We start from the raw sequence: 27379 nt of genomic DNA, 5'->3' as shown, positions 1-27379 counted from the left end.
ATATGCTATGAACACATATTTCATATTGTCAGTTCAAAAAAAGTTTCGTATGTGGCTCTGAAACCCAAAAGTTAAGGCCGACCGATTATAAAACTAAATAAGGTGTTCATCAAATAACATAAATGACGCTTACAAGTATTTACGCAGCCAAGGAAAGAAAATATAATTATTCTACGCAATACGTTGTGAATTTTACTGGCAAATAAGGATTTTGAGGAATACGGAACGGATATTTAAAAATATAGTCAAGTTAATTATAGATGTTCCTGAGAAATTAAATAATGATTATTGTGGCAGTAGAAAGGCTAGGTCACGCCGCTAGGTGGATTAATTCGGGTTTTTCACATAAAACATAGTATGATATCATTTCTGCTGTTGGCAGCTTAGAAAGTAGGGCTGATGGGGTGTTTTGATTCGCTTGGGCAAGAATGTTTAGAAAGTTTTTGGCACAGTAACAATACATAGTAGTTATTTAAAAGTGAAAATTTAAAATTTCCGTTCATCTGCCGAGCGTTTTTGGTCCACTAAAACATTTTCTGAAAGTAAGACCTTGCGAATAAACAGCTTCCGTAGATACAACACATTCAAAAAGCTGACCCATACACTAGCGCCGTGCAGTAACGAAATTGCGAACTTTTGCACACCTTCGGAATGATCATTAAATACTGAATAATTTGGCTGCATACACAAATTATTTTCCCTTATGAAGAAACGAGAGAAAATTCCAATAGAGACCATTTGCGGTACACGTCGCTTGCATCGTTTCTGCGATTTCGGTTTATGCTGATCTGTTTTTCCGAATATTTATAGCATTAATGTATTGAATAATTATGTCATTTTGTTCATAATAAGTTTATTGAAGAATACACATTGGTTTGACATCGATCCGTTACTTTGAAACAAAATGGCATCCAAAAATCTACAAGTGTTGTACGAAATACAACAGTGCGAGTAACGGAAGGTTAAGGCAGTATGTTGGAGGAAAGCCTCACACATGGGACCAGCATCTGCCTTTTTTTACTTTTGAATATAACACTACGGTGAATTCATCAACAGGATACACGCCGTTTGAACTAATGTATGGTCGGAAAGCTAACATTCCCTCATCGATTTATAAACGTCAAAATGAAGACGAGTTAAATTATAACACGTATATACAGGAAATGAGGAGCATATTTTTTGTGATGCACCACACTGCGAAACGAAATTTAATATTATCCAAAGAAAGACGGAAAGAACTCTATGACAGAAACGCAAATAATTGGCAGTCCATGTGGGGCGATTTAGTTTTGGTTAGGGCTGTTCCGACAGGAACAGGACAAAAATTACATAATAACTGGCTAGCACACTTAAAAAAAAGTACCGAGTTCGGTAAATTATCGTAAATTTTACCGAACTCTGAGCAGCAGAACGTTCGGTAAAAATTTTTTATGATGCCAAACATTACTAATGATCCGTAAACGTCGATTGGCGCCATCGAATTTTACCGAACGTTCGGCTGCTTAGAGTTCGGTAAAAAAAATTTAAGTGTGAGGACCATATGAGGTGGTCGAATTACCGAGTGAAATGACGACGGTAATTAAAAATGGGAACAGATTGGAAAAAGTACACAACAATCGTCTAAAACGATATTATGATTAGCAAAGTAAATAACTGTATAAAGTAATTATAAAAGAATTAAGAATAATCAATGTACATATGTATATATATGAAAAAAAAATACTCTTAATTTTCGTTCTAACTACATTTTATACACATTTTTATTGTAAATTTGCACTAACCATTTTTTTTACGTGATACGAACCTTGTAATTTGCCTCTAGAGTTAAAACGATTTTTTTAAATTATTTTTTACTCATTAGAATTACGAAAAGACTCGTATAGTACAAAATACAGGTCTACATACATAAGTTTGCATGAAAACAATGGGTTCTCTTTAGAGGACATTTAGAAGAATGGAGATATGGTAGTCCTTTTCATTTTTCTGAAAACAAAAAAGAAAAAAAAATCTAATAACACTCGCATTTACCGAAAATTTAACAAGCAAAATGTTTTAATATTAAATTTTTAATTTTAGGCAAAATGAAGTAATGACGGATAAGATGGGTACCAGTTTTTTTAGATGGTTCAGAAGTGTTGTCAGCAGGGGTGCTGATTGCCATTTTTTTAAAGTTTACATAACAGGACAACATTACATTACAAATAAGAGGAGGATGAGGAGAAATATCACAAGGAAGACATTGGACATTTTTTTTGTTTGTTGTTTTTTTTCTTATTACAGCCAAGATAAAGAGTAGAGAAGAGTCTGGAAAAGACCTCTTTAAATAAGGGTAAAGAAAATAGTAAGTATTCATGGGATTTGAAAGGAATAAACAAGAAAAAGATATAAGAAAGAACGGCGCCTGGAATTGAGAATTATGGGCTATTTTAAGGAATATTAGTAAAAAGAAATAATACGACGACGAACAGCATGAAATATAGGGACAATGGACAGAGTATTTAAAAGAAAAGAAAAAGCGTTTTTTTAAACTAAAATAGGGTAGATGTACCAAATATGGTGGAGATATGTCATCTATTACGACAAATTTACGTATAAATATCCAATTATGACTCAAAATGTATAATACCTATATGTTTTCTATTAATCTGAGCTCAGTAGAAAAGGAATCAGGCTTTAGTTTTATAGATTTTTCGCTTAAAAGTCTCTAAAATCTGATTTTAAAATATCATTGCAATGTACCAAACATAGTAGTAGAGTTTCTGGCATTTCGTTATATGTGTGCCAATTATAGATGTGTACTGGAACACCAAAGACTAATTTGTAAAAATCAAATCATTATTTAAAATATATTCAAAATGAGCAACGAAATATACACCACGAGGTTTATTTATTTGAATTTTATTGTTAAAAATAATTAGAAACGGTTAGTATATTGCATAATGCGTCTAAGAAGAAAGTAAAGGTACCTATCAACAACTCCCGGAGGTAGCATTTCCAAGGACAGGAAGAAGTCAGAGATATTAAAATTGTATTTTTTTATTTATTTAATTATTATGACAAATAAGATGTAATCCTAATGACAACTGAACTAACAAAAATATCTTTAAAAAAGGTAAAAACGCTTATTATTTTCACAAGACACATTAAAATCAAACACGTTATGGTAGCTATTAAAAACCAGGCACATACTAAGCACTGGTTCCTGTAATCCATAGTTGGTTCTTGATTGCCGAGGAAAGTGTATCAAGTACGTAATTAATGCACGCTGCTTCACATGGGATTCCAATATGACCTCTGGTGTGATAGAAAATCCGAGATTGCGAAGCATAAAACCATGAAACGTCCTGAAAATGAATAACATACTTATTATGCTTGGATAATGTTAAGGAATTTTTTGGGATCAGAAGAATGAACATGAAAGAATATTGATTAATCAGAAGTACGACCGCAATTTTGCAACGTGTTCTCTCGTGATCTCTGCTAGTCCCAAATAAAATTCGTTACTTACAAGTGTATTTACCTGACTGACTATTCCGGAACGGCGTGATCCACTCATTTGATGTCAGGTACTCACTAACTTTAAGCAGAAGTGCATATCGGGAAACAGGAAAACCCAGATACTGCATACCTTTCAACCAGTCGATAATTTGCTACTCCTCTTTTTAGATAGCCCGATTGTAGTCCAGATTATGTTTTTTCTTCAACTTCTCCTGTAGACAATAGTGAATATCGAAATCCAAAACTGTTTACAGCTTACGTAAACCGTTGCACCGGTATTGACGGCCTCGGTGTAACGTGAAACATCTTCCTTGAAGCAATATTTACGGGAAATTTGCATTCGCTGTGTATCCATTCTGTAGAACATAAATAAAATATTGTAATTATGTGTAAGTAATATGCGACTAATTTTTGTACATACCTGATAGTTTAGTAACAGCAAAAGCTAATAAAGCTAAATTAATTTTCGATCACACCCGGAAAACAACGCGCTATGACCAAAACTGACAGCGATGAGAAATGGCACATTCGTGTGCTACGATGATAGGGCATCGGCTACTACGATGTTTGGCGCACCGCTGTGAAATTTTACCAATTTTGCTAATACAGAATAGCAATCATTCTTGATAAAAGTTGTGTTTTTTATTAATTTACAATGTTAAGAAGGTTGTGCATAATTCCCCCAGGTGGGTTTCTTTTCAAAAAATGTAGTTTACACATCAAAAATTTCTTAGTTACGATTACGTATACCTTAGTGAATTGCTAAGAAACAAGTCTCACAGAGACACGAAATTTTCAAATTATATTTTTTCACAAAAAGAGCAAGTTAATTCTAAAACTAATTCAACAAGTCGGCACAGGAGAGTTAGTTCTTTTTTAAATATATACTTTTGAATTAGAAATAGCATGTCATACATGTTAAAAGATTAAAAAACTCTCTCGTATTACCATGATTGCTATAACGATGTTTGGCACTTCTACCCTATGAATAAAAAGGGCGAAAACGGCACTACATAGGAAGCTAGAACACTATGTAGGTACCAAAATCCGGAACAAGGAAATATGAAGTAATGAAACTACACGTATTTGGTACATAGAGAACATGAGACACTATGTGCTGGTAAAGGGGCAATAAAGATACCTTTTTGTTACTGTTGGAGAAAGGAACATTATAGAGGACGACATTAGACTGGGGGAAAAGGATGTTAGGACCAAAACTCGAAAAGATGGTAGAATCTCCTGAAGAGGACTTTTGAGCAAAACGGCCAGTAAGACTGTTGAAAAATAAACAAGGTAAGCCCAAAAACTAGAGTGAGTGAGTGAGTGTGAATGCGTTAAGCGAATGGACAAGGGCAAGGGCACCCGGAATAAATGAAAGCATGACTGACAGTTCTACCAAGGCCCATTGCCGGAGTCTTCAGGCTAGGTGGACGCACCCACAGAGGGGAGGAGATGCAGATACTGCATAACTAAAGTGGGGGTAGTTGGAACAAAATAAAAAGATTTACATGATCGAGAAGATTTGAGAGGAACAGATAAAAATAATATGGATTGGAAATCCCGCATACACGTTAGAGTATGAGAGAAAAGCTAAAAGCACGATGTTAGTAGAAAAAAAATGTTCTCATTGACGTACTTGACGAATTTATACATCAAGGCATTATTAAATAAAAAAACGACCACCCGGAAGGAAAGTCGTTGAAATGGGAGAAAAAGCTCTTTTATATCGCAAACTATTGGAAGTCGCTAAAATGGGGCGAGGGATAAAAGCTTCGCAATACATTAAATAATGAAGGTAATAGAAAATAATGACAGTTGAACAAAACGACAGAGTTGAAAAAAAGGTACCGGCTAGGAGAGTAATTTAAAAGAAAACAAATATGATTTTTTTGATAGGCAGGTGACAAACAGTTAGTCTCTCTCTTTGTACCTTAGAGCGAGAAATAGAAAGGGTATAATAAAAACTTACCAAGCTAAATAAACGAAATCAATTATGAAGAAAATAAATAAATCAAATAAGCAATTAAATCAAATATTCTTCTTAAAGTAGCTGTAAGTATCAGCATTGGTCAAAAAAGAGAACTGGGTCTTTTAGTAATTATGAAAAGTATTCAAAACTAGGAGCAGACAAAAAAAAACTAAAAATGAAAATGATGAAAACGAATGAAAATTACTAATGAAGACGAAGACGATTTAGTTCCATTTATAAATAACATGACCCATCGCGAATTTATGTGAGGCAGTCCGCGGCAGCCACTTGCAACTTGCGAAGTTGCAAGTAAAATTCAAAATATTTTTCTTATTTTTGTGAGTTGCGCGCCGACTGATAATTTAGGAAGTGACTATAAAGATGTATCAATATATACAGTGAGGAAAATTCGTTTAAACGCATGGTAATATTTTAATGTTTTAACCTAACAAAATATTATAAACAAACCATAATAATATCAAATCGTGGTTGCCTAAATTTGTAATATGCAGCAATACCGATTTCAATTTTAAGTCCTTCGAGAGTTGAGAAAAGGACAAAAATGGGTTTTAATAAAGGAAATTCGTTTAAACGCATTTTAACTTTTATTGGTTCCAACAAGGATGTGAGCAATATTTTAACAGTTAACAATACTTAACATTTCGTTAGCTTTACGCTATTTTGAATTGTTTCGAAAATCCTGTCCGCAATCTAATCGACGAGCTTTTGCAGTATTGCGACATGAATGGATCTCCAAAGATTCTTTAACTGCAGTTTCGAGCTCCCGTACTGTTCCAAACTGTCATCCATCTTGGTTAACAAGCTGCACTAGAATACTCCAAAGGGTTTCAATTGGGTTTAACTCTGGGATACGTGTAGGCCATTTCAAAACATTGATTTCTCGCTCGCAATGTTCTCTTACTAACGTGGAAGGCTGCGTTATCTTACTGGAAAATGAAATCTTCTGCCATAATATTCTCGGTAAAGGGAGCCAAGACCTCTTGCAACAATTCTACGTACTTTTCGGACTCCATCGTGGTTGAAATCGTCACACTAGGTGTTATTCAGTTACGCGAAATGCAGCTCAAACCACAAGCATTCCGCCATCAAAGTTTCTGTTCAGTTTGACTTCTGGTTCCTTCCTCAAATCACTCCAGTAATAAGCCCAGTAGTCGGGGCAAGCGAGATTGAATTTCTTCTCGACCGAAAAATTTACACTGCTCCATTCTTTTTTCCACAACATGTGCTTTTGGGCGAATTCCATCCTAGCTTGGATATGAGATGGAGTAAGATTAGGTTTTTTGGACTTTTATGTGTACTTTAAGTGTCCACATCCTCGCAATATTTGTGCAATTCGCTTCTTTGTAATCGAGAGCCTAAGTTCCTCCTCTATTTCTGCAGAAGAATACCATCCTGTTTCGCCCAGCTGCACTATTCGATGACGGATAGTTTTTTATTTGGGCATTCCTCTTGGTATACTTCTTTATACCAATATTTTTCACCTTTCTTGACTAGATTTCGTATTATTAGTTCGAATCGGTTTATTCTGCTTGCTATTTCACGGTTGCTTGATTCAACATCCTTCAATTTACGGGCCACTTTTGCTCTGAGTCACTTAAATACTTTCCTTTCACTATTTTGCCTTCTGACCAACAACATAAAAGTACCAGTCTATGTCTTGCTTACCTATGCAATCATAGTATACTAAAATGACAGCTAGCTAAGGATTTGTCCTCTCAGGAACGACCAAAAGCGGTTTTTGTTAGTATGCGCTTAAACGAATTTCCCAAACCATTATTAAATATGTTGGTTTATCGGAGTCATGAGTAGCATTCAAACCAAATCAATATATACACAAAATCTACTCTCAATTACCAGTCGCATAAAGTTGTATTGACATATTCTTTTTTGGTTGTTGAATCATATCAGCCAAAATTGACCATGCGTTTAAACGAATTTTCCCCACTGTATACCCGATGGAGCCAGGAAACCGGAGGAGGTGAACGCACGCCGCGCAAGGCGGTAGCCATCATAGCCCATAGCAAGGCGGGCTTCTTATCCGAAAGAAGCTGTAGTGAGTGGTCGAAGGGCAAACCAACGAGTCAGGGAACGATTCGCAGGCATAGAAGACAAGGACGAAAAACCAAACACATGAGATGAAGCATCCCATGGAATCAACAGTAGACGTAGCGGCGACGGAAGTTAAGCGGCAGAAATTAAAATCATTTTTCGAGAATCCGTGGCAGCCACAGTCTAAAGGCGAGTCGACGGCGAAAATCCAAATACAAAATGAAAGGTTAAAATCGCGACGATCCAAAGCACCATAGAATCGTTTCGCGTTGAGAAATACAAGCGAAGCATTTTTCATGCTATAACACTTGCATGGCGGGAAACATAAACCTGCTCATGCCATCCTTCGTACATACGAATATGCGGCGAGGCGACTCCATGAACGCAACAGCTGACGACGACGTACGGTACATAAACCAGTCCAAATAAACAGCTGATAGAACCGAAATACCGTTAAACATTATTGGAGTAGGTTCTGGACACCACCGACCAAGTTATTTGCGCTGATGCAACAAGAAAACGTATACCATATGACTGCACAGTGGAGCAGTAGGTCAGGGTTGCACAGCCAAGGCAACCTGACTCCCTGATGAGGACCCGAAGCAATTGACGAAGTACGACGAGGGGCATGAGAGGTGAGGAAGCACGACGACCACGGCGAGGCAGAATTGTTTTGACTCCGCGATTTGCCCTGACACCACTATACTGCGGTACGAGCATTTACACGGAAGAGAAACTTAACCAGGAACAATTTAATGAATCGAAAGATGAGGCGAGGAAGACAGCTGAAGCCGTCCAATATGTTTTCGAATATAATACTACACAATTATAACAAACACACAACACTACATTGTCCAAAACACACATGAACACTGCATATGTATTTTATAACACTTGCCAACACTCGTATACTTAGAAATCACAACTTGCCACTTGAGGCAAAAAAAAGGAAAAAAAATTACAGTACGTAAAACATTAAACGAGAGTTAATCTCCGATATTCAGTTTTTCTAAAACAGTATAACATTATGAGGTAGGAACCCGGTACCATTATTAGATTATGGTTGAGGAGTTTGAGGTTTGAGGAATTGAGGAATGGTGTTAAATTGGCCATAAGAGGCTTTAGCACTTATCAAAGAGAAAACAATCAAGGACAAGATTAATATATACACATAATCGAAAACCACAGCATACTGTTTCCACCTGACGTTGAGCTCCTCCATCGCGCCGAATTTAATCTTATCTAAACATTCCATCTTACTTACCGCATTGCTGCGCCTCTCCTGCAGAGACGCACAGCAAGCTTGTGAGGGTGGGGAAGTGAAGCGACCCTCATTCCCTATAACGTTGCATGCACGCAATTTATCTGGCTGAACCCGGATGACTCAACCCCGGTCAGATCAGAACATAGATTTAGTATTCAATTTGATCACCCGTGCCGGTCAGTCGGTCGATCGAGCGGCAGTGTTTTCTTTAACCGGCAGCAACGAACAGTTTCCAAAACAAATGCGCTGTTGCGTTTTGCCGACGAAAGTAAACAACGAAGCGCGGAACTGTTCGAGTTGACAAAACAAAGTCCCCGCGCGAGGGGCCAAAATGTATGCGCGAGAGGGAAGCTCGACGGACAGCGTGAGGTCTGCCGCTAGGCAGAATAGGACGGAGCTACCTCAAGAAGGAGGAGTTTCCTTAGGGCAAAGAACCTTTTCTAGCAAGTAAGAAATAACTTTGTAAAAGAAGTTGAATAAATTAAGTGATTCGGTTTTGACACGCCGACCCGTCTGGTCGGTAGTGAAATTAATTACGTTCTTTTATTCCTTTTATTATTCTTCCCATACACGCATTCCACACCGGTAGCTGTATAGGTAAACCCTACTGCGCATCCTCATTCTTTATCTGTACTTTGCTCAATCAACATCTTGAATAAATGTGTTAAAGTTAAATTGAGTATTATTTGTAATTTCAGTTGTTGCTACCAATTCTTACATACAATCAACTAATAATTTGCTAATTATAAGTTTGGCGGCAGCCGACCTATTATTTGTTATATTTTGTATACCGTTCACTGCTACCGACTATGTACTCTCTAAATGGCCATTCGGTTTACTGTGGTGTAAAATAGTAAGTACTGAAGACATCTCAACAATCAGTTTTAGATCTGAATATACGCTACTTTTTAGGTTAAGTATATGATTGCAGTTACTCTTCATGCCAGTGCATACACTTTAGTTTTAATGTCTTTGGATCGTTTTCTGGCTGTTGTGCATCCAATTACAAGTATGTCTGTAAGAACAGAAAAGAATGCAATACTGTAGGTGGTTTTGAATTATGTTCACAATATATATTTAGTTTGAATAATTCATTTTAGCATAATTGGAGCTGTATGGATTTCAATTGCAATTTCAGCTGTTCCAGTAGCCACTTCACATGGAGTTCTGTATTTTTCTAGCACAGGAAGTGACCTTACTGCATGCTTGTTTCTTTATACAAATGGATACAAATTGGTAGTGTATCATGTAAGTAATTCTTTGCAGATTTTAATAGACGTAGGGCACCTAAAAATCTGACATGTTTTGATACTATTAAACAATGATGAGGTGAAAGGTGAAAGTCGCTATAAACAACAGATCCTGTTTATAAAACCAATTTTGAGAGGCAACGCAGACTAAATTTCACTCTACTGTGTTACCTGACTAACTGCGAATACGCGTTGTGTTCGCGGGAGAGGCAACGCAGACTAAATTTCACTCTACTGTGTTACCTGACTAACTGCGAATACGCGTTGTGTTCGCGGGATCGTGTTGGTTCGAAAGGTTTCGAAAAATATCGCCCTTATATCGTAAATATCGTTAATTTTGATCACTAAAAATAACGTACTTAAACGTTATATTTCAAGTGCCGGTAGTACGCAATAATTGTATTGTGAAACTGAATTGTTTTACAAATTAAATGCAATAACAAAAGCACAACTCTACAAACATCGTTTGTTATCGATATTAACTGCATAGGCGTTATAAACGAATAAAACGTATGGTTACGTTTTACCTTTGTTATACTATAACAAAGGTTTAAAAATTGGTCGAAAAACACGAAATTGATCCGAGGCCCGGAGGGCCAAGTCACATATACCAATCGATAGGGTTCGACGATTTGAGCAATGTCTGTGTGTGTGTGTGTGTGTGTGTGTGTGTGTGTGTGTGTGTGTGTGTGTGTGTGTGTGTGTGTGTGTGTGTGTGTGTGTGTGTGTGTGTGTGTGTGTGTGTGTGTGTGTGTGTGTGTGTGTGTGTGTGTGTGTGTGTGTGTGTGTGTGTGTGTGTGTGTGTGTGTGTGTGTGTGTGTGTGTGTGTGTGTGTGTGTGTGTGTGTGTGTGTGTGTGTGTGTGTGTGTGTGTGTGTGTGTGTGTGTGTGTGTGTGTGTGTGTGTGTGTGTGTGTGTGTGTGTGTGTGTGTGTGTGTGTGTGTGTGTGTGTGTGTGTGTGTGTGTGTGTGTGTGTGTGTGTGTGTGTGTGTGTGTGTGTGTGTGTGTGTGTGTGTGTGTGTGTGTGTGTGTGTGTGTGTGTGTGTGTGTGTGTGTGTGTGTGTGTGTGTGTGTGTGTGTGTGTGTGTGTGTGTGTGTGTGTGTGTGTGTGTGTGTGTGTGTGTGTGTGTGTGTGTGTGTGTGTGTGTGTGTGTGTGTGTGTGTGTGTGTGTGTGTGTGTGTGTGTGTGTGTGTGTGTGTGTGTGTGTGTGTGTAATGATTTTTTCTATCGCCTGTTTCTCAGAGATGGCTGAACCGAATCGTTCGCTATTACTTTTGTTTGAAAGGTGTTATTGTCTAGTAGATCACTATTGAGTTGTTTCGTGATACGACGTTTCGTTTAAAAGTTATAAGCAAAAATGTGAAAAATACGTGACACGGGTTTCTTCGGAACTACATGACCGATTTCAACGATCTTAGTATCAAATAAAAGCCCTTATTAAAGCTAAATTGTTCAGGAATTTGTTATTGAAAACTAACAAGTAGTTTAAAAGTTAGCCTTAAAAAACCTGTTTTGACAAGGTAATAATTATCGCCTGTTTCTTAGAGATGGCCAAACCGATTTCTGCTCTATTAGTCTCATTTGAAAGATAATATATCCTAATAGATCACTATTGAATGATTTTTTGATTGGACGTTTAATTTGAAAGTTATGAGCAACCGTATACACCACACCAAAAAACAATAATTTATAATGATTTTAACCAAGAAAATATACCTACTTTCAATTATTTTAATATCAATCGAGAGGTTTTGACACTACGAATATATATGCAAAATTTCAGAAGAATTGGTTTTACCGGTCAAAAGATATTAACCCTCGAACACTCGCGCTAACTTTTGTAACACAGCTACTCGCGCGCAAAATAGTCCCAAACCAAAGAAAACGTGTGCAAGGGAGTTTTGACTGGGAAAACTTGGTTTTAAGTTTATCAAACCTTTGGAAGAGTTTCTTGAAATTGAAAGCTCTATCGTCTGGTGAAATTTAAATTTTGATTAATCCCCCTAAAAGTGAAATAAAAAATTTATTTTTCTTCAGTGTCCATATAACACATTGATGTGTTCTGCAAAGTTATAGAGCATATTAATACAAGAAATTTTGCTGAAGACAGTAACCTTCTATCTCTGCAGCAAAGATAGAAAAATCTTATTTATTGTATACTAGCTGACCCGACAAACTTCGTATTGCCACAAATTAACCTGTGTTGTACATAAATATGAAATCTCGGATGATCTTTGTCACAATCTCGAGTTTTGCAAGCCCCCCAGTGGGCGGCGCTTCCGACGGCGGGTCACCGGCAACACTTGCGACCGTCTCGTCCTGAATGATCTAGTGTTACTATAGATAGTTTTTGTGGTCTTGTATTGACCAATGTTTTATGGAAGTGTCCCGAATTTCTCGAATTTGATTAGTTTTTGAGTTTCGCAAAAATATCTGTTTTATTTGTATGAGAGCCTCTATCCCCCTACCACAGGGGTGAGAGGTCTCTAACTATCGTAAAATAAATTCAAGACTCCAAAATCTCCCACATGCCAAATTTGGTTCCATTTGCTTGATTAGTTCTCAAGTTATAAGGAAATTTGTATTTCATTTGTATGGGAGTTCCCCTCTTAAAAGGGGAAGGGGTCGTAATTCACCATAGAAAAAATTTCTGCCATCTAAAACTCCCACATGCCAAATTTGGTTCCATTTGATTGATTAGTTCTCGAGATAAGAGGAAATTTGTATTTCATTTGTATGGAAGCCCACCCTCTTAAAGGGGAGATGGGCCATAACTCACTTTCTAAAGAAGAGAGGGGTCTCAATTCACCATAGCAAAAAATCTTGCGTCCAAAACCACTTGCATGTCAAATTTGGTTCCATTTGCTTGATTAGTTTTCGAGTTATGAGGAAATTTGTTTTTCATTTGTATGGGAGACCCCCCCCCCTCCCTCTTAAAGTGGGGAAATCCATAGAAAATATACCATAGAAAATATTCTTGCCTACAAAAACACCCACATGATAAATTTGGTTCCATTTGCTTGATTAGTTCTAGAGTTATGAGGAAATTTGTATTTCGTTTGTATGAGAGCCCCCCCCCTCTTAAAAAGGTAAGGGGTCCTAATTCATCATAGAAAAAATGGTTGCCTCCAAAAACACCCACATGCCAAATATGGTTCCATTTGCTTGATTAGTTCTCGAATTATGTGGAAATTTGTATTTCATTTGTGTAGAAGCACCCCCTCTTAAAGTTGGGAGGGGTCCTAATTCACCATAGAAAATATTTTTGCCTCCAGAAACCTCCACATGCCAAATTTTGTTCCATTTGCTTGATTAGTTCTTCAGTTATGAGGAAATTTGTATTTCATGTGTATAGGATCCCCCCCTCCTAAAACGGGGAGGGGTCCCAATTCATCATAGAAAAAATTTTTGTCTCCAAAAACACCCACATGCCAAATTTGGTTCCATTTGCTTAATTACTTCTCGAGTTATGAGGAAAATTGTGTTTCTTTGGTACAGGAGACAGACAGACAGACAGACAGACAGACAGACAGACAGACAGACAGACAGACAGACAGACAGACAGACAGACAGACAGACAGACAGACAGACAGACAGACAGACAGACAGACAGACAGACAGACAGACAGACAGACAGACAGACAGACAGACAGACAGACAGACAGACAGACAGACAGACAGACAGACAGACAGACAGACAGACAGACAGACAGACAGACAGACAGACAGACAGACAGACAGACAGACAGACAGACAGACAGACAGACAGACAGACAGACAGACAGACAGACAGACAGACAGACAGACAGACAGACAGACAGACAGACAGACAGACAGACAGACAGACAGACAGACAGACAGACAGACAGACAGACAGACAGACAGACAGACAGACAGACAGACAGACAGACAGACAGACAGACAGACAGACAGACAGACAGACAGACAGACAGACAGACAGACAGACAGACAGACAGACAGACAGACAGACAGACAGACAGACAGACAGACAGACAGACAGACAGACAGACAGACAGACAGACAGACAGACAGACAGACAGACAGACAGACAGACAGACAGACAGACAGACAGACAGACAGACAGACAGACAGACAGACAGACAGACAGACAGACAGACAGACAGACAGACAGACAGACAGACAGACAGACAGACAGACAGACAGACAGACAGACAGACAGACAGACAGACAGACAGACAGACAGACAGACAGACAGACAGACAGACAGACAGACAGACAGACAGACAGACAGACAGACAGACAGACAGACAGACAGACAGACAGACAGACAGACAGACAGACAGACAGACAGACAGACAGACAGACAGACAGACAGACAGACAGACAGACAGACAGACAGACAGACAGACAGACAGACAGACAGACAGACAGACAGACAGACAGACAGACAGACAGACAGACAGACAGACAGACAGACAGACAGACAGACAGACAGACAGACAGACAGACAGACAGACAGACAGACAGACAGACAGACAGACAGACAGACAGACAGACAGACAGACAGACAGACAGACAGACAGACAGACAGACAGACAGACAGACAGACAGACAGACAGACAGACAGACAGACAGACAGACAGACAGACAGACAGACAGACAGACAGACAGACAGACAGACAGACAGACAGACAGACAGACAGACAGACAGACAGACAGACAGACAGACAGACAGACAGACAGACAGACAGACAGACAGACAGACAGACAGACAGACAGACAGACAGACAGACAGACAGACAGACAGACAGACAGACAGACAGACAGACAGACAGACAGACAGACAGACAGACAGACAGACAGACAGACAGACAGACAGACAGACAGACAGACAGACAGACAGACAGACAGACAGACAGACAGACAGACAGACAGACAGACAGACAGACAGACAGACAGACAGACAGACAGACAGACAGACAGACAGACAGACAGACAGACAGACAGACAGACAGACAGACAGACAGACAGACAGACAGACAGACAGACAGACAGACAGACAGACAGACAGACAGACAGACAGACAGACAGACAGACAGACAGACAGACAGACAGACAGACAGACAGACAGACAGACAGACAGACAGACAGACAGACAGACAGACAGACAGACAGACAGACAGACAGACAGACAGACAGACAGACAGACAGACAGACAGACAGACAGACAGACAGACAGACAGACAGACAGACAGACAGACAGACAGACAGACAGACAGACAGACAGACAGACAGACAGACAGACAGACAGACAGACAGACAGACAGACAGACAGACAGACAGACAGACAGACAGACAGACAGACAGACAGACAGACAGACAGACAGACAGACAGACAGACAGACAGACAGACAGACAGACAGACAGACAGACAGACAGACAGACAGACAGACAGACAGACAGACAGACAGACAGACAGACAGACAGACAGCGTATTTATTCTGTTTCACATTACGTTTTCCCAACGATTATGGTAGAAATCTGATCGGAGAATGAATATTCGCTGCTTGCAACTGCCAACTGAATCAAACCACCAAAACAATAACAAATAGCAGGGCAGGCAGTTCACACAAGTTCCACCGTATTTAGGGTTACCAGTAGTTTAAATTAAAAACTAACCCCGTTAGTTTGTACGAGGAATCGTTCAAACGAAAGGGGGTCCACTGTAACATGTGAAATCTACACCTATAAAAAAGGATTTCTGTCTGTCTGTCTGTCTGTCTGTCTGTCTGTCTGTCTGTCTGTCTGTCTGTCTGTCTGTCTGTCTGTCTGTCTGTCTGTCTGTCTGTCTGTCTGTCTGTCTGTCTGTCTGTCTGTCTGTCTGTCTGTCTGTCTGTCTGTCTGTCTGTCTGTCTGTCTGTCTGTCTGTCTGTCTGTCTGTCTGTCTGTCTGTCTGTCTGTCTGTCTGTCTGTCTGTCTGTCTGTCTGTCTGTCTGTCTGTCTGTCTGTCTGTCTGTCTGTCTGTCTGTCTGTCTGTCTGTCTGTCTGTCTGTCTGTCTGTCTGTCTGTCTGTCTGTCTGTCTGTCTGTCTGTCTGTCTGTCTGTCTGTCTGTCTGTCTGTCTGTCTGTCTGTCTGTCTGTCTGTCTGTCTGTCTGTCTGTCTGTCTGTCTGTCTGTCTGTCTGTCTGTCTGTCTGTCTGTCTGTCTGTCTGTCTGTCTGTCTGTCTGTCTGTCTGTCTGTCTGTCTGTCTGTCTGTCTGTCTGTCTGTCTGTCTGTCTGTCTGTCTGTCTGTCTGTCTGTCTGTCTGTCTGTCTGTCTGTCTGTCTGTCTGTCTGTCTGTCTGTCTGTCTGTCTGTCTGTCTGTCTGTCTGTCTGTCTGTCTGTCTGTCTGTCTGTCTGTCTGTCTGTCTGTCTGTCTGTCTGTCTGTCTGTCTGTCTGTCTGTCTGTCTGTCTGTCTGTCTGTCTGTCTGTCTGTCTGTCTGTCTGTCTGTCTGTCTGTCTGTCTGTCTGTCTGTCTGTCTGTCTGTCTGTCTGTCTGTCTGTCTGTCTGTCTGTCTGTCTGTCTGTCTGTCTGTCTGTCTGTCTGTCTGTCTGTCTGTCTGTCTGTCTGTCTGTCTGTCTGTCTGTCTGTCTGTCTGTCTGTCTGTCTGTCTGTCTGTCTGTCTGTCTGTCTGTCTGTCTGTCTGTCTGTCTGTCTGTCTGTCTGTCTGTCTGTCTGTCTGTCTGTCTGTCTGTCTGTCTGTCTGTCTGTCTGTCTGTCTGTCTGTCTGTCTGTCTGTCTGTCTGTCTGTCTGTCTGTCTGTCTGTCTGTCTGTCTGTCTGTCTGTCTGTCTGTCTGTCTGTCTGTCTGTCTGTCTGTCTGTCTGTCTGTCTGTCTGTCTGTCTGTCTGTCTGTCTGTCTGTCTGTCTGTCTGTCTGTCTGTCTGTCTGTCTGTCTGTCTGTCTGTCTGTCTGTCTGTCTGTCTGTCTGTCTGTCTGTCTGTCTGTCTGTCTGTCTGTCTGTCTGTCTGTCTGTCTGTCTGTCTGTCTGTCTGTCTGTCTGTCTGTCTGTCTGTCTGTCTGTCTGTCTGTCTGTCTGTCTGTCTGTCTGTCTGTCTGTCTGTCTGTCTGTCTGTCTGTCTGTCTGTCTGTCTGTCTGTCTGTCTGTCTGTCTGTCTGTCTGTCTGTCTGTCTGTCTGTCTGTCTGTCTGTCTGTCTGTCTGTCTGTCTGTCTGTCTGTCTGTCTGTCTGTCTGTCTGTCTGTCTGTCTGTCTGTCTGTCTGTCTGTCTGTCTGTCTGTCTGTCTGTCTGTCTGTCTGTCTGTCTGTCTGTCTGTCTGTCTGTCTGTCTGTCTGTCTGTCTGTCTGTCTGTCTGTCTGTCTGTCTGTCTGTCTGTCTGTCTGTCTGTCTGTCTGTCTGTCTGTCTGTCTGTCTGTCTGTCTGTCTGTCTGTCTGTCTGTCTGTCTGTCTGTCTGTCTGTCTGTCTGTCTGTCTGTCTGTCTGTCTGTCTGTCTGTCTGTCTGTCTGTCTGTCTGTCTGTCTGTCTGTCTGTCTGTCTGTCTGTCTGTCTGTCTGTCTGTCTGTCTGTCTGTCTGTCTGTCTGTCTGTCTGTCTGTCTGTCTGTCTGTCTGTCTGTCTGTCTGTCTGTCTGTCTGTCTGTCTGTCTGTCTGTCTGTCTGTCTGTCTGTCTGTCTGTCTGTCTGTCTGTCTGTCTGTCTGTCTGTCTGTCTGTCTGTCTGTCTGTCTGTCTGTCTGTCTGTCTGTCTGTCTGTCTGTCTGTCTGTCTGTCTGTCTGTCTGTCTGTCTGTCTGTCTGTCTGTCTGTCTGTCTGTCTGTCTGTCTGTCTGTCTGTCTGTCTGTCTGTCTGTCTGTCTGTCTGTCTGTCTGTCTGTCTGTCTGTCTGTCTGTCTGTCTGTCTGTCTGTCTGTCTGTCTGTCTGTCTGTCTGTCTGTCTGTCTGTCTGTCTGTCTGTCTGTCTGTCTGTCTGTCTGTCTGTCTGTCTGTCTGTCTGTCTGTCTGTCTGTCTGTCTGTCTGTCTGTCTGTCTGTCTGTCTGTCTGTCTGTCTGTCTGTCTGTCTGTCTGTCTGTCTGTCTGTCTGTCTGTCTGTCTGTCTGTCTGTCTGTCTGTCTGTCTGTCTGTCTGTCTGTCTGTCTGTCTGTCTGTCTGTCTGTCTGTCTGTCTGTCTGTCTGTCTGTCTGTCTGTCTGTCTGTCTGTCTGTCTGTCTGTCTGTCTGTCTGTCTGTCTGTCTGTCTGTCTGTCTGTCTGTCTGTCTGTCTGTCTGTCTGTCTGTCTGTCTGTCTGTCTGTCTGTCTGTCTGTCTGTCTGTCTGTCTGTCTGTCTGTCTGTCTGTCTGTCTGTCTGTCTGTCTGTCTGTCTGTCTGTCTGTCTGTCTGTCTGTCTGTCTGTCTGTCTGTCTGTCTGTCTGTCTGTCTGTCTGTCTGTCTGTCTGTCTGTCTGTCTGTCTGTCTGTCTGTCTGTCTGTCTGTCTGTCTGTCTGTCTGTCTGTCTGTCTGTCTGTCTGTCTGTCTGTCTGTCTGTCTGTCTGTCTGTCTGTCTGTCTGTCTGTCTGTCTGTCTGTCTGTCTGTCTGTCTGTCTGTCTGTCTGTCTGTCTGTCTGTCTGTCTGTCTGTCTGTCTGTCTGTCTGTCTGTCTGTCTGTCTGTCTGTCTGTCTGTCTGTCTGTCTGTCTGTCTGTCTGTCTGTCTGTCTGTCTGTCTGTCTGTCTGTCTGTCTGTCTGTCTGTCTGTCTGTCTGTCTGTCTGTCTGTCTGTCTGTCTGTCTGTCTGTCTGTCTGTCTGTCTGTCTGTCTGTCTGTCTGTCTGTCTGTCTGTCTGTCTGTCTGTCTGTCTGTCTGTCTGTCTGTCTGTCTGTCTGTCTGTCTGTCTGTCTGTCTGTCTGTCTGTCTGTCTGTCTGTCTGTCTGTCTGTCTGTCTGTCTGTCTGTCTGTCTGTCTGTCTGTCTGTCTGTCTGTCTGTCTGTCTGTCTGTCTGTCTGTCTGTCTGTCTGTCTGTCTGTCTGTCTGTCTGTCTGTCTGTCTGTCTGTCTGTCTGTCTGTCTGTCTGTCTGTCTGTCTGTCTGTCTGTCTGTCTGTCTGTCTGTCTGTCTGTCTGTCTGTCTGTCTGTCTGTCTGTCTGTCTGTCTGTCTGTCTGTCTGTCTGTCTGTCTGTCTGTCTGTCTGTCTGTCTGTCTGTCTGTCTGTCTGTCTGTCTGTCTGTCTGTCTGTCTGTCTGTCTGTCTGTCTGTCTGTCTGTCTGAGAGGGGGCTTCCATACAAATGAAACACAAATTTCTGAATAACTCGAGAATTAATCAAGCAAATGGAACCATATTTGGCATGTGGGTGTTTTTGGAGGCAACAATTTTTTCCATTATGAATTAGGACTTCTTACCTGTTTAGGAATGGGGGGGGGGCTCCCATGCAAACGAAATACAAATTTCCTCATAACTCTAGAACTAATCAAGTAAATGGAACCAAATTAACCCTCTAACGGGTAAGACCGTCTGTAGACGGCCTTCGCCTTTCGTGCTCCAGAGCCGCATACGAAATTTGTTTTTAATTGGCAACACGCAAAATGTGTTCAGAACAAATTTCTTGACATTTTGATACTAATATCATAACATTCTGACCATGCATTCAAAAGTTATCATCTTTCAAAAACCAAAGTTCCGAAAAATTCCGAAAATAATTAATGCGCGAATATTCCCTTTTTTACTTTTGAAGCAAAAGGACATCTAGAACAAAATGATTGACCAAAAAATGTTTCTATGAGTAAATTTCATGCATTATTTTAATTTTGTAATATATCTGAATTGAAAAAAGATCTGGGCAGAGCGTTAGGCATGAAAAAAGAAAAAGAGAAATTAGGCTTTTTCTTGCCTGGCGCTCCTCCAGATAATTATTTTTGCATGAAAATCAGAACTTAAGGATTTTTTATGGGTACTTTCATGATACAATAGTCATTAGCTTGATTGCATCGTTTTTACGGTATTGCCCGTTAGAGGGTTAAGCATGTGGGTGTTTTTGTAGGCAAGAATATTTTCTATGGTGAATTAGGACCCCTCGCCACTTTAGGAGGAGGGGCTCCTATACAAATGAAAAACAAGTTTCCTCATAACTCGAGAGCTAAACAAGCAAATGGAACCAAATTTGACATGTAAGTGGTATTGGAGGCAAGTTTTTTTCTATGGTGAATTGAGACCCCTCTCCTCTTTAGAAAGCGAGTTATGACCCATCTCCCCTTTAAGAGGGTGAGCTTCCATACAAATGAAATGCAAATTTCCTCTTACCTCGAGAACTAATCAAGCAAATGGAACCTAATTTGGCATGTGGGAGTTTTAGATGGCAGAAATTTTTTCTATGGTGAATTACGACCCCTTCCCCTTTTAAGAGGGGGGGCTCCCATACAAATAAAATACAAATTTCCTCATAAGGCCATTGCAAATCATTTTCAAAGTTTTTGTCCCCCCCCCCTTGGAAATTGGCTTGAAAAATCGGGGGGCAAATAAATAATTTGTAGGATTTGAGATAATTTTTTTTATAAAACCAATTGTCTGTGGGCTCTACAGCCAGAAAAACTTGAAAAATGAGTGTACGAGTTGAGTTAACGCTTCTAGCACGAAATAGAAATGGAAGTTCAAACAGTGGAATTTCCGAAACTCGGCCAAAAAAAATTTCTTTCGTTTTTGTCTTTTTGTTCGTAGAGTTTTGCATGAAAAATAACAACGTATATATTAAAAGCAAGAATAGATTTGGTTTTCACGTTTAAACTTTAAGTAAAAATGCCTAAAATCCATATTTTTTTTGCTCGATTAAAAAATTCTCTTTGGTTTTTTTTTCGCCCGCTCCCCCCTTCAGTGGCCCAACACCGGAGGGACGAAAACTTTTTTAAATATTTATAATGGCCTAATTTGAGTACTAATCAAGCCAATGGAACCAAATTTGGCATGTGGGAGTTTTAGATGGCAGATTTTTTTTCTGTGGTGTATTATAACCCTTTCCCCTTTTAAGAGGGGAGGCTCCCATACTAATGAAATATAAATTTCCTTATAATTTGAGTACTAATCAAGCCAATGGAACCAAATTTAGCATGTAGGAGATTTTGGAGTCTTGAATTTATTTTATGATAGTTAGAGACCTCTCACCCCTGTGGTAGGGGGATATGGACTCTCATACAAATAAAACAGAAATTTTTGCGAAACTCAAAAACTAATCGAACTCGAGAAATTCGAGACTCTCCCATAAAACATTAATCAATAACAAGACCACAAAAACTATCTATAGTAACACTAGATCATTCAGAACAAGACGGCCGCGAGTGTTGCCGGCGACCCGCCGTCGGAAGCGCCGCCCACTGTGGGGAGGCGACTCCCCGCAGAAATCACTACTGTCTAGGTTTATTTATTTTCCTAGGTCTACCTGGGTTTCCTGAAACGAGCGACAGCGAGTAAGGAGAGGATCGCGAAATGGTACTTTCCACAAAAAAGTTTTCCGTGAAATGGTAAATTCCGTTAAGGTTTTTCGTAAAATGATATTCGGCGAAATGTTGTACAATCATGGTGAATATTACTATCCGCTTTCTGGCTATGCAATGGGGGGACAGGGGAGTTGTTTTCTACTTTACTGTGAGGGAAAATGGCAAATTTAAATATTAAACTACCCATTCCAGGTAACTAATAAGCTTTAACATAAGCAGCAAATCAGCGTATCTGGCATTTTATACTGCACGTTATTGTATGTTAGCTTTTTGACTACATAGGTGTTGTAAATTGGCATCCAAAATTGTATTCTAATTCTTCGTGTCGGTAATTAGCTGTAAATTAGCATTGTCAGCACTGTAAGAAGGTTATCAGTAAAGTTGCTGTATATTTTGCCAAAATAGCATTTCAGTAGCACTTAAATGCTTATTGGCCTATATTTGAATAGCATTGGTGATGCTGATTGGTTACCTGGGATGCTTTCATAGTTACGTAACTGCCAAAATGAATCATCTAAGGTTGAACTCCTCAGAAACTTGCAAAACTCGAGATTGTGACAAAGACCATCCGAGATTCATGATTTATGTACAACACAGGTTAATTTGTGGCAATACGAAGTTTGTCGGGTCATTTAGTCTTATATATAAAAATGGATTTCTGTCTGTCGGGATGTTCCTTATAGAATCAAAAACTACTGAACCAATCGGCGTGAAAATTTGCATGTAGAGATTTTTGGGGCGAGAAAAGGTTTTAGTGATGGCTAGAGACCCCTCCCCCCACTAAGAGGGTGGGCTCCCATACAAATGAAACAAAAATTTCTGCATAACTCGAGTACTAATCAAGCAAATAGAACAAAATTTGGCATGTGGGTGTTTTTGGTGACAAGAATTTATTCTATGGTAAATTGAGACCCCTTCCCTCTTTAGGAGGGGAAATATGACTCCTCTCCCCTTTAAGAGGGGGGGCTTCCATACAAATGAAATACAAATTTCCGCATAACTCGAGAACTAATCAAACAAATGGAACCAAATTTGGCATGTGAAGGTTTTCGAGGGCAAGAATATTTTCTATGGTGAATTAGGACCCCTCCCCACTTTAAGAGGGGGGCTCCTGTACAAATGAAAAACAAATTTCCTCATAACTCTTGAACTAATCAAGCAAATGGAACTAAATTTAGCATGTAGGTGTTTTTGTAGGCAAGAATATTTTCTATGGTGAATTAGGACCCCTCCCCACTTTAGGAGGGGGGGGGGGCTCCTATACAAAGGAAAAACAAATATCCTCATAACTCGTGTTGCACCAGATTTTGAGGGAGTTCCTTCAGCAATTTCACAGACCCAGGTTTGGGTGGTAATTAGCTCAAAGCTAGAAAATCAATTTATTTAGAATAAAAATATACTCTTTCCTCTCCTACTCCAATTTAGTCTCCCGTACTGTAAGTTAATATAAGTGCATGATATAAATATTCTAGCTTAGTTTTATAAATAGTTTTAATTTACCCGTATTTATTTGCATGTAACAATTATAATTGGGAAATCCGAAAAATGTAACAATCTTATATCAAAGATCCAAGTAAAACTCGCTATATATGTCTTAGTTCTGTCACTCAATTTCGCCCGTCATCTCTAATGACGGTTGAGATGTTTGTATCAACTGTCGGGTCGCGTCGGTTACCGTTTGTTGCAAACGCTACAAGGGGCTGTTGCGGCGAACATCCTCCCCCCCGTGTCGCCACAACTTCCGATTTGGCGGCACCAGAGCTTACGACGTCCAGCAATGCCAACTTTGTACCCACCAGAAGTCCGCACTTCTGCACGGCGAATCACTCCATCCTTTCCCGGAAATGCTCGGACTACCCGTCCTCGCAACCACCTATTCCGCACGTTTTCGTCAACCACGAGAACTAGATCTACTTTTATTGGTGCTACGTCCTGGAACCATTTCGTCCGCCGAGTTATCGTTGGTAGATACTCCCTCACCCAAAGACGCCAAATGTTATCCAAAGTGTGTTTTACTAGGTTCCAGCTACTCCGCAGGGCCATTCCAGAATCCGTAGGGAACTTCTCCGGTTCTCGTACTCCGTTTGAACTCAGAAGTAGGAAGTCATTGGGAGTCAGAGATGCACGATTGGCTGTATCTAGAGGAACGAAGGTGAGCGGTCGAGAGTTCACCATACTTTCGGCTTCTACAAGTGCTGTAGCGAACGACTCGTCATCGAGCTTTCGCACTACCGGAACAAACGCTAAGGCTGCTTTCACTGCCCGGACCATTCTTTCCCAACAACCCCCCATGTGAGGGGCGGCAGGTGGGTTGAACCTCCACTGGGTGTGGGCGTTTGTAAAAGTACTACCCAACTCCTCGTTGATCGTACAATGAATCGCCTTATCGCCTTCTTGCACGCATCCGTAGATAGACTAGCCACTACCTCTAGATGGATAGCCCGTATTGTCAGGCACGTAAACAAGCAGACCCACCGTTTTGCAACACCTCTTCCAATTTTCACCAAGTAGGGACCGAAGAGTTCAACACCCACATACGAGAAGGGGCGTACGAAGGGTTCCAACCGGACCGACGGAAGTGGGTCCATTTTTGGAGCTACCGGCATCGCTTTATAAACACGGCACCATATGCAGCGTTTCCTGGACATACGTACTTCAACTCGCAGCCGTGAAACGGAAAACCTTTGACGCAGCTCGTTAACGACGGTTTCGTCGTTTGCATGACGGTATTTTCGGTGATAATAGTCCAGCAGCAGTTCCGTAATTCGGTGTTTTCTAGGTAAGATTATGGGAAACTTCTGATCATACGACAGGATCTCCGCCTCTGCGGCTCGAGTTGCTTCACGTAATACTCCATGCTCGTCCAAGAATGAAGATAGCTTAAGCAGTTTACTTGACGATCCTAATTGCTTCCCACCAGTTCGTCCTTCTTCACGATACTTCTTCAAGATGAACACTTCGTCTGGGAACGCCTCAGCTTGCGCAGTCATCCACAGTGTACGTTCGGCCTTCTGTATTTCTTCACTCGTCAGTCCGACAGTATCCGTGGATCCACCCAACGAACGTACTCTATCGGCGAAGCGATGAACATACGCTGTAGAACGCAGCAGTCGTTCGAACTTCGAAAACCTATCCACATCGATCACTGGGTGTCTGACCAGATGACTGTACACGTGCGCCTCACGCAATTCCTTGTCGCTTTCATCGATGGCTTCTTCCGCAATCGTTGTCGATGCTGTCTCGTTTTCGTACAGGATGTCCTGTCCTCGAAACCAGCGACTATCCACATTGCAAACGGGTCCCTTCCCCCACTTGGTTGCCTCGTCCACGACGTTGACCTTGGTCCAGATCCATTGCCATTCGTCGATACTTGACAGGCTCAGAATTTCGTTCACTCTGAAGGCTACAAACTGCCGATACCTTCGAACGTCTGATTTAATCCAGGAACAAACTGTCGATGAATTACTCCAGAAATAGGTTTTGCGTATCGTCAATGAATGACTCTCCTCAATAGTCTTCCGCAATCGAGCTCCCAGCAATGCTGCCATCAATTCCATTCGTGGTATCGATAATCCTCGTAACGGTGCCACCTTCGTCTTTGACGAGACTAGAGCGACCCTGACCTGTCCATTATCCACGATGCGGAAATATGCAACCGCTGCATAAGCTTGCTCAATCGCGTCTACAAACACGTGAAGTTCAAGCGATTTGAAACTATCCGGATGGTAGTTGGGAAAGTAACAACGAGAAATACGTATGCCTTCTATCTGCTTGAGTGCTGCTGTCCACTCCATTCAACGCGTCGCGATATTCATTGGAATCCTGCTATCCCATTCCGTATTCGAGCGCCAGACCTCTTGAATGAGGATTTTACCGTGGATGACAAACGATCCCACCAATCCCAAAGGGTAAAAAATACCCATGACGAGTCGAAGCATCTCTCGCTTTGTAGGAATCGTAGTACCGTCCATTAGGTTTTGTACTCTCTCAGAAAACTGTAGCGAAAACGTGAAGATGTCCTCGTCTTGCTGCCACGCCATTCCCAGTACTCGTTCGAATGCGGTTTCTTTGTCCGGTAGCATGGCCTTCGATTGTTTCAGATTCGCCTCGCCCAAGCTGTCCAACACGAATCGGTTACTAGACATCCAGTTGCGAATATGGAACCCGCTCGTCTGTGAATCTCGATTACTTCCTTGGCTACCTCAATCGCTTCTTCCGCAGTATCGATACTGTCCACATTATCACTGCCGCTGCTCCTCGTGGAAACTCCAACTCGTGTTCCGAAGCGTTCAAGTTCTTAAAGTATTGAGACTGCGTTGGTGAGCAGGCCGCACCGAAGATTGCTACGTCGGAGACCATGATACTCATCGGTAACTCGGGGGAATCCTTGTACGGGAACAGTAGTGCGCTGCGATCCTGTGCTCTAACCATGATTTGCAGGAACATCTCCTTGACGTCTGCGGAGACTGCAACTTATCGTTCCCGTTACTGGAACAATGCGGACAGTAACGGTGTTAAGAGATCTGGACCTTTCAACAGCATCGAATTAAGCGACACGCCATCCACCATCGCTGCTGCGTCCCAGATTACTCTGATTTTACCGGGCTTCTTCTCGTTGACCACCACTCCAATCGGCAAGTACCAAGTGCGCCGCAGATCGTAGCCACCCAACTCCTCCTTCTTTGCTTCGTGGATGTATCCCTTGGATTTTAAGTCCACAATTTGCTGACGAACGCTGTCATACAGGGCTGGGTTCCGTGCCAATCGTTTTTCAAGACATTTGAAGCGTCGCTCCGCCATAGGCCTGCTGTCCGGGAACTCGACATAATCGTGATTCCAGAGTAGCCCTGTTTCAAACTTGCCGTTCTCCTGTCGCCGCGTGGTTTCTGCTAGTATCTTATAAGCACGTTGTTCCTCTACTCCTTTGACGGTTGCTGCAGCCGCAACCCCCAGACTTTCGATGTCGAAGAAGTGTTTGACGTATTCGTGCAGCTCAGCGTTAGACGGTTCAGTATTCATATGTAGTTGTCGATGCACGGTAGGCTTTCGCAGACTGCCACATATCGACCACCCAATCCTGGTCTTCGTGGCTATCGGCTCGTCCGATCTGCCTTGTCGAAGTTTAAGCGTAGCTAACAGATGCGCGTTACTGAGACCAATGAGAAGTCCCGGTACCGCCGAATCAAAGCCCTTCACCGGAAGATTCTTGAGATGGTCGAACCGTGTTGTAAGTTCTGTGAAATTTAAAGTTTGTTGAGGGAGCCCAAGGTTTCCGACGGTGTATACATCGGTAAGCTTGAACCGTTTACTCCCACCCATTTCAGCTATGTCCATTGTGACGACTTTTGCCCCAGTTATCTTCTTGTTGATTCCTCCGGTCCACTGAAGGTGCAATGTTTCCACATCGCCGCGGGCTCCAAGCGCGTCTGCGATGGATCGTTCTACCAACGTCACAGATGATCCGTCGTCTAGGAAGGCATACGTGTTGAGCTGACCGTTTTGCCCAAACAAGGTTACCGGAAGGATGCGGAAAAGCGTTGAAGACGAGGGCTGGCGATGTACGCTAACTACTGCACCGGTAGATTTCGATTCTATTGGGGGCTCAAAATGCAATGACCGGTGATGCCGTTTCGGACACCCATTGACCCCACAAATTTCTCCTTTACAGGGCCAACGTGGGTGTGGCATGAGGCATCGCGAGCACAGTCTATGTGTCTTTACTGCTTTCCACTTTCTATCGATGTCCAAAGCTTTGAAAGCCACACAATTCTTCAGCCCATGACAGTCACGATTACAGACTACACACGATTTGTTACGTGTACCACCGTCTCTCGGCTTCTGTACTCTGTCGCTGGGAACACCATTCTCGGCTTCCTCGCGGCGCTTGCCTA

The 27379-nt window shown here is 41.8% G+C and overlaps 1 protein-coding gene across 1 annotated transcript in view; it reads left to right on the top strand.

The window, feature by feature from the left end:
- The first annotated feature begins 3883 nt into the window (after positions 1 to 3883).
- LOC128740086 (allatostatin-A receptor-like) overlaps positions 3884 to 27379 on the top strand; it is a 71039-nt gene continuing 47543 nt past the window's right edge. The window contains exons 1-4 of the mRNA XM_053835598.1: positions 3884 to 3887; positions 9482 to 9654; positions 9714 to 9844; positions 9902 to 10049. Of these exons, the coding sequence (XP_053691573.1) occupies positions 3884 to 3887; positions 9482 to 9654; positions 9714 to 9844; positions 9902 to 10049 (456 nt within the window). The remainder of the gene's footprint in view (positions 3888 to 9481; positions 9655 to 9713; positions 9845 to 9901; positions 10050 to 27379) is intronic.

This window comes from Sabethes cyaneus, chromosome 3, assembly GCF_943734655.1.
Source record: "Sabethes cyaneus chromosome 3, idSabCyanKW18_F2, whole genome shotgun sequence".
Taxonomy (NCBI): domain Eukaryota; kingdom Metazoa; phylum Arthropoda; class Insecta; order Diptera; family Culicidae; genus Sabethes; species Sabethes cyaneus.
Note: the sequence above shows the minus strand (reverse complement) of the source record. Positions and strands in the feature narration are given on the sequence as shown.